The sequence below is a fragment of the Crotalus tigris genome, unplaced genomic scaffold (genome assembly GCF_016545835.1).
Source record: "Crotalus tigris isolate CLP2741 ecotype Arizona unplaced genomic scaffold, ASM1654583v1 scf7180000018221.231157, whole genome shotgun sequence".
Lineage (NCBI taxonomy): Eukaryota > Metazoa > Chordata > Lepidosauria > Squamata > Viperidae > Crotalus > Crotalus tigris.
This window is the reverse complement of record NW_024096889.1, coordinates 174,139-189,845: the sequence shown is the minus strand read 5'-3', so window position 1 is coordinate 189,845 and position 15,707 is coordinate 174,139. Positions and strand designations below refer to the sequence as shown.

General features: G+C 40.0%; 1 protein-coding gene across 1 annotated transcript in view; it reads right to left on the bottom strand.

Moving 5' to 3' along the window:
* Positions 1-15,307, bottom strand: part of LOC120310545 (A disintegrin and metalloproteinase with thrombospondin motifs 12-like) — a 38,601-nt gene extending 23,294 nt beyond the window's left edge. Inside the window, exons 1-2 of the mRNA XM_039349046.1 lie at positions 14,992-15,307; positions 9,274-9,635 (exon numbers count right to left, since the gene is read on the bottom strand). Coding sequence (XP_039204980.1) covers positions 9,274-9,635; positions 14,992-15,118 — 489 coding nt within the window. The 5' untranslated portion in view covers positions 15,119-15,307. The remainder of the gene's footprint in view (positions 1-9,273; positions 9,636-14,991) is intronic.
* Positions 15,308-15,707: the final 400 nt, after the last annotated feature.

Sequence of the window (15,707 nt, the reverse complement as noted above, 5' to 3'; positions counted from 1 at the left end):
TTGGAAGTGAATAGTTATAGCTTTAGTTTAGACCCAAAGTTAGGTTTAAATCCCAACTTTTGTGAAAGTATTTGGGCTGTCATTCAGGTATGCAATAGGTGTCAAAACAGCTGTGCTTCATTCTTGACAGAAAGAAATCTGAATGCTAATTCTGTGATGTAACATTTTTAATTTACATGGTTGAAACCCAACAATATTGAGCAGAGGTGGAGAATGAAGGAGACCATCCCTGCACTCATCTGTTCAGTTCCAAGTGAATTTCTACACATTGCAATAGACAAATCTAGGTTTGTCCCCCTCCCCCAAGAATTTATTGCAGAAAATTCTGGATCATGAGCATATGTGAAAGCTGTAAACTTCTAGAGATATATTGAACAGGTGGCTCTAGACATACGACCTCAATTGAGCCCAACATTTATGTTGCTAAGTGAAACATTGAGTTTTGCCCCATTTTACAACCTTGCTTGCCACAGTTGTGTGACTCATTGTAGAGGTTAAATTAGAACAAGGTTTTTAAGTGAATCTGGCTTCCTCATTGACTTTGTTTGTCAGAGGAGCACAAAAGATGATCACATGACCCTGGGACACTGCAACCGTCATAAATACGAGTCAGTTGCCAAGCATTTGAATTTTGATCACATGAACCATGGGATGCTGCATCGTAATTGTGAAAAATGGTCATAAGTCACTTTTTTCAGTGCTGTTCTAATTTTGAACAGTCACTAAATAAATGTTGTAAGTCAAGGACTAACTGTATTCTCATCTTAGATTTTCAAGAACGACCCCAAAAAGTTCAGGAATCAACAACAGAAAAAGTATGAATAACTACACATCTCAATGCTATAGCTTCTACCTAGGAATCTTGCTTCAGAAGACCAACTCTGCATTAACAATTGCATATTTTATAATGAATCAGGGGCAACACATGTGCATGGATCACACTCAGTTGTAAGAACTGAGCTGCTATTTAAAAAAAACTCAGCCCCAAGCTCTAATATTTCTAGTTAAATAATAAATCTTGGCAATGTTTTCTCCAGAGATCTATCAGAGCACAGCCATGTTGGGATGGCTTGACAAATTGCTAAAATCCAGCACTTGCTGGAAGTGCTAAGTGGCAGAAAATGACATTCTCTACTGCTCTTTTTTTCCAGTTGGCTTCATGACAATCTGCTAAGTTTCTTATCTTTATCATGCATAAATGCATAAATTCAGTAAAAATGCCAGGTCAGTAAACAGAGTCCACAAAGATTACTCTACATTTTGATGCAGTATAATAACAGAATTTTGAAAGAGCTTGAAAGCCTGACAGTGTTTCTTCCCACTTCCTCAACACTAAGTGAATCAAGGCAGTGCAATCTTGAGGGGTTTTTTTTTCACTCACTCCTGCCCTTCAGGGCTAAGTTGGTGCTCTTGCAAGGCTATAGCTTCTTCAAGGCTATAGCTATACATCTCTGTAATGGATGGCAAGACAAATAAGGAGATACATTGCTGTCTTAAAAATTATTCCCAAATTCATTGGTCTCTGATCAAACTGGAATGCAATTCCAGTTTGATCAGAAACCAATGGCACAATTCCATACCAAAATTCTTGTGTGGAAATCCTCTGTAGACTACTCTTACACAGGGGTGTGCAATTGACTGTCAGGGAGTGATGAAAATGAAAGTAACATGACCATGGTTGACCACAGCAGTGCTGAAGCAGCCACAGCTTTCCCAAAATTCATTCCCATGGAGTCAGGGGTTCCAGCATTCTGTAAGTTAGCCAACTGAAGTAACTTGGTTCAATAATTGTTGCCCTATGACACACCATTTTGCCCAATTTAAGGCTAAACAAATACAAGAGTTTTAGTGGTCTATAGTTCTCTTGAATTGCATGGATTTCTGAATAAAAGTATTTACATACTACTAATGGACAGGAGAAAAGAAGATTTATGGACATATGCTGGCCCAGGTATCATTATATAATTTAAAATATTGCTATGACAGAGTTTGATAAGTCTTTGAAATTCTGGCTGTTTCCCCTAGGCTTTAGGCTTTAGGTTAAACAGCAGAAAGCCTCTTATGGGATTTTATATGTCAATTTGAATATTTGTCTTCTGGGGTACATTTTCCCCCTTGTTTAAATATTTTATATGCCACCAAGATACTTTATGGATTTAGTAAATAAATAGACGCAATGTTGAGTAAGTAAACCTCTTACTATGCAAAAAGATTTTGCTGTGTTTTATTATTTCTATTTTGTATAACAGCAAAATAAATTTTATGGATGAAAGTAGATGAAATTTATCCTATTTTGTTGATGGAATATGTTTTATCAACAGGAGGTTTTATTGATTGCTAGTTAGGGGAAAAATCAGCCTGTTGCCTAGGTACTTATCAATAGGCAATCTCAAGACCTCTGAGAAGTGCAGACTTAGTGGAGAAATGTGAAATATATATTTTGGTATTTTGGAAACACTGACAGATGCAGATACAGGTACCAATTTGGCAGCCAATACAATTGCTGGGAGGAAAATTGCTTATCTAGACCCACGCTTATCTAGAAATTAGGAGAAACTTTCTTATGGTTAGAACAATCAAACAGTGGAATGATTTGCCTTCAGAAGTTGGGGGTGCTCCATCGTTGGAGACTTTCAAGAGAAGACTGGACAGCCATTTGTCTGAAATGGTATAGGGTCTCCTGCAGGAGGTTGGACTAGATTACCTCCAAGGCACCTTCCAACTATGTTATTCTGTTATTCTATTCTTAATCTAAACTCTGGGAACTCATGTCCACATATTTGAAAGTTGCCAAGTCTGAGAAACACTGATCTAGAGCAATGTTTCCCAACCTCCACAATTTTAAGATGTGTGGGCTTCTACCTCCAAAATTCCCCTGCTGGTTGGAGAATTCTGGGAGTTGAAGTCCATGCATGTTAAAATTGCTAAAAACCTCATAATTGGGAATTAGCTTTAATGGCAAGGTAACCAACTTTGAGGCACTCTCACTCCACCCCTCAAAAGCCACAGTTCTTGATACATTATGCTTCCAGTCCCCAAGCCTACAGCTAGGTTTTCATCAGTAATTTTCATGCCAAGCATGTTCATTGCAGATGTCTAAGTTGAGCTCCAAGGATAATGTTTCCAGAACTGTGCAGCTAAAGAAGGGAGGACCCCAGCATGAAAAGAAAGTATTTTCCATTCCACCTGTAAAAGACACATTTATTATTAGATGTATTTGGCCACCAGGACATCAAGCATAGACATTTTATAATTCTAGCACTTGGAGAGAATCACTGTCCATTTAGCACTTCTTTGGGACCAACATCTGGGCATAGAAAATGATCAACCAACACTTGCCAGCCAGTAACTGAATACCTCATTCCACCTCTTCAAAGCTGTATCTTAAGCACACATCTCCATTATAACAACAAAGCCAATACAAGTATTGGTTTCTAGCAACTCCCCGTGTTTCTATGATTGCTGCAGCGGCTAAACTCAATTGCCTTCCAAACTCTTAATGCTGGCATGCCAACAAGTCTATATTAGGTCTTCTTAATCAAATTGTGCTGCTATGCTGCTACAGTGGATTCTCCTAAGTTGGATGGGGGAGTGAGCCAAGAATCCCCTCCATTGAGAAAACAGGCCACACCACCAAATATGATGCAATAAGATCTTGGCATTCCAATTCCTTGCCTTGAAATGGTTGAATGAATCCTAATTGCTTGCAGTTACAAGTCCCTGTTATATGTTCATGGAAAGTTATCTCTCTCAACTTCAACTGGAAATCCTTGTTGTTCAAAGGCATAACTCAGAATAATCTGCTAACAGTGACATATTTTTTTTCTTACACACTAATAGAGCTCTGAAGTTGTTGGGTGAGAGTGGAGATGGACCTGATGGGAGTGTTACAATGGTGAGATAACCGTTGTGAACTGGGATTGAACTTTTCAGGGAAGGAGGGGAAAGGGTGGTTCACTTGGAAAATAACTCTCACCTCCTGGGCAAAATAGTTTCCAAAAAAAAAAAAAAAAAAAGAGTTGGGTTGTTGCAAAGATTTCTGTGACACAGAACCGAAAAAATTAAAAAAAAAAAAAACCAGCACAATATTCTTTTTGTACTTGATTGCAAGGAGGAGTTGAATCTTTCATTGCCATGACTGAAAATGTCAAGGACAGATAGAGAATGGAACCTTTGTCCTTGCCTCTTCATCAATTTCCATGATTTATCCATCTGTGACCAAGGAAAACAATTAAAAGGAATCATTGTCTTTCAAAACAATACCATCATGTAAGGCCAGCATTGTTTTGCTTTGATCTGAGCCAGGTTAGAACATGAATCAGTCTTGTTGCATGCAAGGTGTTATTCCCAGGCCTTCAAATCTCAAAAGCAGGTCTAGGGCTAAAGGTCTGTGGGGCTGATTTCTTTTCCACACTCAACATAACTTTTCAAAGCCTATTGAGTATGCAAAAGTGGGTAGGAAATGCTTGTAAAGATTTAGCTCAGAAAGCAAAGATTACCTAGGAAACAGCTCCTTACTGATTATTCCTTCAAGGCTAAATTAACATTTTTATACCATACAAACCACTTCTACAGTACCTTGCTCTATCGGGAAGGGAGGGAAAACAATTCTTAAATGTCATTTACCATCATGAAAAACAGAAACATGGGAGTCACTGAAATATTAGAACTGTGCATTTCTTTAATTAGCAAACTGAATTCTTGAAAAGTATACAGGCCCTATTGCCCACTAGACTACCTGATGGGAATTCATTAATATAACAAGAATGTCCACGAGCATATAGAGAGATTATTTTCCTAACCACTGAAGATTTACAAATAGATTTCATAATCTGGAATTAACAGCATTGGATCTGGACTTGGCAGGTGTTCAAGGGACGTTAAAAGGACAAGTTGGAAAACTAATACACTATGCAATCTTTTTTTTTTAAAAAAAATGATCCATATACAATGTACTCTTTGTACATTATATTTTGTTTTAAATTAGTCTTGCAAGCCAGTTTTAAAATACACTATTCTAAATCAAGGCGTGTGTGTGGGTGAGTGTGTGTGCGCTTGTGTGTGTAGAGGTAGTCGTCGACTTACATCCACTGCAAAAAGGGACTAATGACCAGTCCTCACACTTATGACCATCACAGAATCCCCAGTAATGTAATCAAAATTTGGGCACTTGGCAACCAACATGGATTTGCAACAGTTATAGCATCCTGGACCATGATTGCTCTGAGACCTTCCCAGCTGGTTTCCAACAAGGTAAGTCAATGGGGCAAGCCAAATTTGCTTAACAATCACGTGATTCACTTAATTGCAGTGATTTGCTTAACAACCATGGGAATGAAAAGGTCATAAAAATCAGGCACAACTCATTTAACAACCACCTTGCTTAGCAATGCAGATTCTGGTTCCAGTTGTGGTTGTATGTTGAGGACTACATGCATGCATCTTTGTATAGGGCAGTGATGGCGAACCTTTTAGAGACCAAGTGCCCAAACTGCAACCCAAAACCCACTTATTTATCGCAAAGCACCAGGGCTGCATCAGCATTGTGGTGCCTCAGGGAGGGCAGGGGGCGTGGCCCACTGGGTGGGCGTGGCTGCAGTGGTCATGGCAGACTGGGTGAGCGTGGCTGGGGCCAGGGCAGCAGGGGCCAGTCCCTTGCCATCTCTGGGGCATCTCTGGGGGGCCAACGCCGCTTGCTTGCTCACTTCCTGCCCTGTCACTTCCAAGCGCCATGTGCTCGCTACTCTGGCGAACTCTGCTGGGGCAACACTGTGCATGCCCACAGAGAGAGCTCTGAGTGCCGCTTCTGGCACACGTGCCATAGGTTCAGCACCACTGGTATAGGGCATAAGCAGTCCTTGAGTTGCGACCACAATAGAGCCCAACGTTTATGCTGCTAAGTGAAACATTTGTTAAGTGAGTTTTGCCCCACTTTACTTACCACGGCTATTAAGTAATCATTGCATTTTTTACATTAGTTACACTAGTTAGTTAAGTTAGAACCACTGCAGTTGATAAGTTAGTCACACAGTTGTTAAGTGAATCTGGCTTCCCCCTTGACTTTGCTTGTCAGGAGGTCACAAAAGCTGATCACATGACCCTGGGACACACTGCAACCGTCATAAATATGAATCAGTTGTCAAGCATCCGAATTTTGATCACATGATCATGGGGATGCTGCAAAGGTTGTAATTGTGAAAAATGGTCATAAGTCACTTTATTCGGTGCCATTGTAACTTTGAACAGTCACTAAATGAACTGTTGTAAGTCAAGAATTACAAGTGTGTATATGTGTGTGTGTTCATTTGTATATATTTGTGTGGGCATTCCCTTGATATTTCCAAGATGCTCTAGGCTGCAGTTTTAAATTTTTCTCTCTGTTAGACTTGTGGCTGACATGTGTTACATAGTAGAAATAGCAAAGCTAAGAAACAGTAGATTTCTTGTGTAATAAAAAAAAAATTAAATGATAAAACAAGCATGCAGGGAAACCATGCATACACTGTACCCTTAAAACATTTGGGTTGCAAACTTTAAAAACTACAGCTTTATTCAGAATGCCATTGAAAATCTTAAGCCAGCAGAAGACAGGAATAAGGGACTGATGGTTCAGTAGGTAGTGTGTGTAGAATAAATCTAATGTCAGCTTTCTCCTACTACTTAAAAATTATGGGACTGCCCCAGATGTGCACAGCTGTCTTTGCCATTGCACTTTGATCCTTGCCCCTTTTCTTGGCAACGTTTGACACCAAAATCTTTGAAACTCTTATTTAAAGGCTTTCTCCTGATACTTTTTATGATGGTTACCTGTAGAGAGCTAACAAGACAGACAAGATTTCCATCCGTATTAAGCTCTCTTTTCAAGCATGCTTTTGAACACAGCTCCAGGAGATTTTACAGACCTGCCAGGAAGCAAAGCTTTTTTCATTTCTCTGCAATGGGGTGAAAGCCAAAAGGAGGGAAATGTTCCCAAATGTTTACATTGGCTTTGTTTAATCTATAAAAAGAAGGAAGAGCTAAGGATCAAGAACATACTTTGGGCTGGAATTTGGCAGGCTGCAGCTGCCTGCCAACTCACTAAACCTTCTTTTTTTGATTAGGGCCTAGGCCAAAACTCAAATCATTCTCCACATTCCAGATATTCTGGCTGACTTTGAATCAACTTGAAAGCCTTGTTTTGAAAATTCAGAGAAATTCCAATTTTCTTTTCCTGCCCCAGAACACGTATCTCAAGTATTCAGAGTGTATAAATCAGGTGACATGGTGATAGAAAACCAAATTGTCTAGAGGTATCTCTACTGTCAAAGGAAATGCATAGCCACAAAAGGACCTCTGACATTCACTGTTAAAACAGAACAGATTCTCCCAAATCTGACAACCCCTGATACGATGGGATTGCAAACTTTTGATCATGGGAATCTTTGGAGACAAAGAACATCACGTGTGTTATGACATTATTACACAAATGACATGAAGTAGCAATTTGCACGATGACATCATGATACACATGTTATTAAGGTTTCCTCAAATGCCTATACCTATAGTGACTATTACCATTGCTACATCCCAAGATGTAGACCCAAATATCTGGAGATGACAGAGAGAAGACAGCAATTTATAGTAGGGCCAGAAGCATCACAAGCTTCCTTGAGAACCACAATAACTGAGATGGTGGCAATAACAATAGCACTTAGATTTATATACCACCCCATAGTGTTTTGCAGCACTCTCTGCATGGCTTACAATGTGAGTATATTGCCCCCAACAATCTGGGTCCTTATTTTGGCCATCAGAACATCATCAGATGATGAAGCAGGGCATATGACTAAGTTTAATGACTGAGCAAAGCATGGTTCTTCTTTTGTTTTTTTCTTAGGAATTTGAGGTTAAGCCTATTGGTCTTATGTGGCTTTTCATATTTCCTGTCTTAAAAGAACAGAAATCATGGATTTTCAGTAATTATGGCTGGAATGGATCCCAAGGAAAGAATTTAGGTTTGATTCACAGAAGGAGGAAGGGAATGCCCGGCTGTTACAGAAAAGAGAGTTGAGTTCTGGGAAAGTAGAAAGTGCAGGAAAGAAACTCAGCACTATTCCATCTTGATTGGGTTGGGTATCTGTTGAAGCTGAGAGTAGCCTTGACAGACTTTCAATATTCTGTTACAAACCCCCAAATGTAAATACATTTCAAGGCTCCTGGTATATATATTACCAAAAGACCCATTAGGGCTTATTTTGGGGGATGTCTTATTTTGTAACCCCCTCCTCCCCACCTACTCTGTCCCACTGTCTGGTTGCTCACGGCCACAATGGGGCAGGAGTCGGTGAGGTATGCCACAAGCAACACCAGAATCCCCCCAGGATGGCAAGGATGGCTCCAGCTGTGTGCTATTTAACCCTAAGCATCCAGACTGGAGCCTCAGCAGGCTTAAAGGAAATGGGCACTGCCTCAGAGCTGCCTCACGCTTGCAGCTCTGAGGGGGAAGCAGCAGTGGCGGAGTGCTCCACTTATCACCTGCCCTGCCCCATTGAGGCTGCCATCCCTGCCTGGAGCCTCTGCCTCCTTACCAGCCCGAGACTCTGGTCTGAGCATTTAGGGTTAAATAGCACACAGCTGGCACTGGCGGAACCATCCCGGGAGGGGGCAGGATTCTGGTGTTGCTGTTGCTGCTGGGCTGGACTGGGCCGTGCCCTGCCACTGCTTCCTAAGCCAGCCAATGTGCATGAAAATACTGGGCAGTAGGCGATGGTGAACTTTGGGAGGCAGTGGTGCCCCACTTGCAAGCAGACAAAGTTTCCAGTCTCCGTCATTTCTTCATCCAGGTGAAAAGTGTCTTCTCTAATAGTGACTAAGAAGCCCCCCTATAACAACAATTATTTATTTTATTATTTTATGTTATTTTTTTCTTCCAGTTTCTAAATCACTCATCTCCCTCAGCGCTTTTATGAAAGCACTGATGTTCTCTGAATTCTAAAGATGATTGCCACCCCCAAAATCTAAGAATCCTAGAGCAGCCATCAAGTACACATAATTGCTCAGATTCCTGCACAATTTTTATGGTTTAACATAGGATGAGTTTAAGGTGGCCTCAAGATAAAATTTTCCCTCAAAATCCAGTTGTAGGTACCAGATAACTCTTTCTATAACGCTATTTTGGTACATTTTAAAATTAGCTTTTTTATGCATAGTTCCTAAGGTTGGGCTGGTTTAAGACTAACTTCCTTTTACAATTACAAAGGGTGATAAAGATTTCCAAATAATTTAGTCACTTACTAGCCCATTGCAAGTACTGATCACTGCTCTTCCGTTTCTGGAATCAGAATCCATGACCATCCCAATAAGGTGACATGACGTGGCTACTCTTGGAAGGATCTTAGCACCAAGATAGCTGCCATAGTGCTTTTCCAGAACATAATTATTGGACAGTAATTCTTGGTGAAGAGTTAAATTGAAGAAGAGATCCTTGTTTTTGTGCCTAATTTTATAATATGATTTACTGTCTCTTCTCTTAGAGTCTCTTTTTCCTCTGAAGTTTGAAGCATGATGATTCAAATGGTAGGAGAGAAAATGTCCATATCCATCAACTCTTTCTGGGCTAACCACTTGGCAATCTTGCAGCGCTTTAACAAATTGATCTAAGAGAGAGAAAGAGTTGAAACTTAGCTTTTTAAAAAAGTGATCACTATTAATATTAGAGTTTATTACATTTACAGCGTATAACATCATGCCATTATTCCCATGCCAAATTCAAAATATGAACCATTGAAGCTCATTTGAGACACAATGTTTACATCCTGTTTAAAATATATCTATTGAAATAAATGGCCCTTAAATTATAATAATAATAAAGTTAGAAGGGACATTGGAGGTCATTTCGTCCAACCCCCTGCTCAGGCAGGAATTAATTATGACCTGATTTCAATACGTCTATAGTAAATGAGATCTTTCTCCTTAGTGCTCTTAAAAATAGCCATGTAGCAACTCCTAAGGAACATCATTTACAGTAGGTGTGAGACAAGATTGTTGTTGCTTTTAAATGTCCAAGACTGTCAGAAACTCTTAATTTATTATCTGTCAGTGAATCAAAGAACTTTGACTGATGGGATCTAGAAGAACTTTCTTTGCTGTAGCACTAGCCCTCTGGAACAACCTGCCCCCTCCACAGGTGTGTTTGCCCCCACCCTCCTATCCTTCCACTAGGGCCTGAAGATCTGGCTCTGCCAGTTGGCCTGGGGATCAAATGGGGGGGGGAGTTCCACACTGGAGGTGTCTATTAGACTAATTAACTGACTCAGCCTTCCCTCTGCATTTCCTGCTTCCCCTCCATCCATCTTCTTTAATTTCATATTATTGTACTTCCATTCTTTATTTTTGTTTTATTCCTTTGCTATTGTTATGTTTACATTTTTTTCTGCTTGATTGTTCTAAGCTGCCCAGAATAGTCCCACGGGCGAGATGGGCAGTAAATAAATTTAACAAATAAATAAATAAATAATGGGTACAATCAATATTATAAAGATTAGCTTTATATGCTTTAATTTTAGCATCGTTTTTTCATTGTCTGGAATTCATCCCTTAGAAATGTTTCACTCTTTAAAGTCAGCTAAAGTCATCTTGTTATCTTCCAGATAATGTTAGAGCAGAGGTGTCAAACTCAATTTCACTGAGGGCCGCATCAGCATTGTAGTTGCCCTTGGGGGGGGGGGCTGGGTGGGTGTGGCCAGGGTGGGTGTGGCCTACTGGGTGGGCATGGATGGAGTGGGTGTGGCCTACTGGGTGGGTATGGCCAACTCTACATTGTTTGCGTCAAGGGTGCCTGTGGGGGCCTGGGCAGGAGTGGGACAGATCTGAGGGTCTCTGGCAGAAGGGGGTGGGACCGGGGCAAGCACCAAGGCATGGTAAATTTCTTCATTCCTCACAAAGGGTGACACTTCCCCAGCATGCACCCAGGGGGCGGGGCCGACGCAGCAGGGGCTGGTTCCTCGCTGTTTCTAGACAGCCTTGTGGAGCTAAGACTGAATGCGTTTCAGCATAGATGACCACCACAAAATTGTACATTGGCTCCCAGCTGGCCTGGGCCAGGGCCAAGGCAGCGGGGGCCGTTCTCTCACTGTTTCCAGGATGGCTTCGCGGGCCACATGAAACCACTTCGCAGGCCGCATCCGGCCTCCAGGCCTTGTGTTTGACATGTCTGTGTTAGAGCTATAGCTTCCAGAATTTCTAGCCATCGTATCTGGAGGACAAGCCAAACTTTGTAATGATTTGTGTTTTACTTTCTACTTTAATGATTTTTTTAATTGGCATAATGTTCTTAAACTGTTTTATTGTTTACATTATCTAAAAGACAATGTAAATAACATATAGGACAAGATGAACCTTGTGGGGTCATCATGAGAATATTTTGTTTCTGTTTCATTTCAAATAGATAAATAAAATACTCTGATGACTTGTCCTCATCAGCTTGTTCTCATCAAGACATTTTGTTTTGATGAATTCATCTAATGTAGTTCATGCTATGTTTCTAGCAAATAGTAGCACCTCGCTGACCTTGAATGATCTCACTAACATAATCAGGGTTGTATTTGATTAATATTTCAGTGAGACATTACTGTGAAAGTCCAGAACTAGACTGAGAAATAAAAAAAGAAATATTTCAAATGAGGCAGTGACTTAGTGTTGCCCATGAAATCATCAGGGGTTAAGTTTAGCTCAAAGGTGAATATTGATGCTAATCAAAAGCATGTCAGTCAATACTGCCACACTTTTTTTAGCTGAGATATTTTTTAAAATCATCTTGAGTACTTACTATCTAAACTACAAGAAATGGAGGAATAAATCTCTCCTTTTGCTTTCTTACATCTAGTCCAGCTTTCAAATACATGTTGAAATAATCCATGAGGGATACCCCAACTCATCTATCTATATTATTCTAACACTTCTGAAGCTAGTAAAGAGGATGCTATTAATAGTAAATTATGAACTGATCTAATCTGTATGTGTTTGTATTACACATACAACATACTGTAGAAATATAGAAATACAGATATGCTTTCCTTCTCCCTCCTTAGGAACTATTTGGAGCAAAATTCTCTTTTCTGATACTCTCCAGTAGTAACTGCTGGCCCCAAAGACTAAAGGACTGGATATTGGTAATAATGGTGATTTCCAGTCTTCTAGGTGTAGCTCATAAGTGAATGTACTTTTTCAAATATGTTGGGACTGCAACTGCCAACATTCCCAACCAGTGGCATACCACTCTATTTGGGAATTCTGACAATTGCAGTCCGAATCCCATATGAAAAGCAGCAGATTGGTAAAAGTTGGAGTAAACTAGTCATAGATTAGCTCCTTCAATTAGTTGTACATCTAAAACACTCATGTATTTTAGCTGATGCATTCAGAGGCAATTGAATATGCTAGCCTTCTTCTAAGCGCTCATAATCTGTGTGTAGTTCATACTATATAAAGTCTGCTTTCCCTTCTAAGGCTGAATTAGGAAAACAAGCTAGTGGTTGTGCAGTGGTTAGAATGCAGCATTCCAGACTGACTCTGCTCACTGCCAGGAGTTTGATCCTGACTGGCTCAAAGTTGACTCAACCTTCTATCCTTCTGAGATCTGTAAAATGAGGACCCAGATTGTTGGGGGCAATATGCTGACTCTGTAAACTGCCCAGAGAGTTCTATAAAGCACTATAGAACGGTGTGTAAATCTAAATGCTATTGCTATTGCTAAAGCTGATAAAGTGCAATTTAAGCCACTGACACTACTGAGCTGCCAAGATTGAAAAACATTTCTTTATAAAAATCTAACCAAGTGTTTCTCAACTCTGGCACATCCCACAATTCACCAGCCAGCATTTTCATGACTGAGTATTCTGGGAGTTGAAAAACACATGTGTAAAAGTTGCCTTACTACTATATTAGCAATACTGACAAAGCATCCAGGAGCTCTGAACAGTTGGTGCTTTTAGAGAGCACAAGTCCATTGGTGACCTATTGTACATCATGGTTCAAATGACAGATTTCTGGTTCTCCATCATGTCTCTGTTGTCTGGGTTACATTTCAGTTCATTAATCCTCATCTATTCCAAAACAACTACCAGATACTTAAGCAGAATTTTCTTTGCCTTCTTTGGCCTTGAAGAATACAGGTAGTTCTTGACTTACAACCATTCATTTAATGACTGTTTGAAGTCACAATGGCACTGAAAAAAGTGATTTATGGCTGTTTTTCACACTTTATGACTATTGCAGCATCCCCATGGTTACATGTTCAAAATCTGGACATTTGGCAACTGGTATGTATTCATTATAGTTGCAATGTCCTGGAGTCATATGACCACTTTTTGCGATCTTCTAACAAGCAAACTCAATAGGAAAGGTTGATTCACTTAACAACCATGTTACTAATTTAATAATTTCTGTGATACTAATTTAACAACTGTCTTGCTTAGCAACATAAATTTTGGACTCAGTTGTGGTCGTAAGTCAAGGACTACCTGTATCCTCTTATTGATGCTTCTTTGTGCCAAACCTCCTCACCTGTGCTTCAGTGTTGTAACTGGTGTAATGTTCAAAACCCTGAGCAACCAATTGGATAATTAAGGTACTACAGGTCCTCAACTTACAACCACAACTGAACCCAAAATTTCTATTGTTAAGTGAGACATTTGTTAAGTGAGTTTTGTCCCATTTTATGGTTTTTCTTGCCACAGTTGTTAAGTGAATCACTGCAGTTGTTGCATTAGTAACACAGTTGTTATGTGAATATGCTTTCCCCATTGACTTTGCTTGTCAGGTCACAAAAGTGATCACATGACCCAATCATAAATAGCAGGCAGTTTCCAAGTGTCTGAATTTTGATCCCATGACCATGAGGATGCTGTGTGTGAAGTGTGAAAAAATGGTCATTAATCATTTTTTTTCAGTGCTGCTGTAACTTTGAACAGTCACTAAATGAACTTGTTGTAAGTCAGGTATTACCTGTACAAAACTCAAGAAATGGAATGGTACTTGCAGATGATTCTTAATAGAATCAAATCCATTACAATGTGTAACATTCCCAGAACACTCGCCTGTCAAGCATGCTGTTAAAACTGTACAATCAACAGCTGTGAAAATATCAACCACCCCATCAGTATTTAAGTTCAAGTCCCAGGCCTTGCAAACAGGACCTCAAATGTCAAAACAATTCCTTGTTCGTGCAAAATGGCTATGAATAATAAACAGCCCTCACGTAGCTTTGCTGCATTTGTGCAATTTATAAACCTCATCATAATAAACTGTTTCTTGTAGCTGAAATTGGAAGACAAAGCCCTTTTATTCATTATTGCTTTTTCCTTGAGTCAGATACTTTTTTTTTTTTTAATGACTGATGAATCAACTGGTCAAACTCGAGTTTAGAAAACCGCAACCGGAAAAACAGAATTGTTCAAAATCCCATTCAGAGTGGTTTCTGGAGCGAAGGTGATTGTTTTACAAAGAATGGTCATCAATGAGCATTTCTTTTTATTTCTTTTTTTTTCTTTCTTCTTCTTCTTCTTTTTTTTTGTGTGTGTTTACGTGTGTGTAATTTCAGCTTGGAAGCGACCAAGTCACCAGTTAACTGGCTGCAAGGAGGATGGGTAATAATAATTGCAATTTCGACAAAGCTCTAATTTTGTAGGAGGGGAAAATATTATGAATGTCTCTGCCGTTTAAATCTACTACAATGCTTCTGTGACCACTTAACGAGCTGCGGTGGGCAGTGATTGTTCTACTAACAGGAGAAGAAAAATGTTACATATGATATACAATAAATCCAGAAATATCAAAAAAAACTTAGATGCATTCAACGGAGGAGAAGAAACTTTAGCGACTTACTTGCTGATGGGTCCTTTGTTTTGCAAACTTAATCCAGAGTGCAGGAATGTGGAAGAAAGATGCCCCATTTTCCTCCGCTTTATGCAGCTATTGTAATTTTAAAACAAAACAGAACAAAAAGCTACTGACCTTGCTTCTGGTCTGGAAAGACAAATCTCCCGGGTGGAGGATTTCTAGCATAGCAAAATGCCTGGATATTAAGGAGGTGAACCCAAAAGGAAAAGTTTGCAATCCAGGTTTTTTGGATACATGACATGTTTTGAATGCAGGAAACCGAAACGGTCCTTTCTTTATTTAAAAGTGCCTAAGTCGTGGTGGTGGAGTGGGGGGAGGAAGACACCCAGTCACATTGTGTGGCCAAGGACGGTGAAAATTAATGCTCAGAGGAAAAAAAGGGAGGGAGAGGTGAAGAATCTGTTCTTAAAGAGGAAAGACAGAGCAGGGTTTTTTTTTCTGGCAGAGGGAGTGATTAGAAGAAGTCTTGGTGTCTGATTTCGGGGGAGAAGGAGGGTCTAGAGGCAGCTCAGAGAGAATCCTTTTTCACACACATATAGCAGAATGCATGGCTGCTGGACCAAAAAGAAAAAGAAAAGAATCTCACCCATCCCTTTTCAGCTTATCTTCTAGGGCGGGGGTGTCCAACCTTGGCAACTTTAAGACCTGTGGACTTCAACTCCCAGAATTCCCCAGCCAGCCATGCTAGCTAGAGATTTCTGGGAGTTGAAGTCCACAAGTTTTACAGTTGCCAAGGTTGGGCATGCATTCTAGGGAATGTTTCCTCCTGGCTAAAATCCAAAGCATCACAGAAACACAGAGTTAGGAGGGCTATAGAGTTTCTTCAGTTC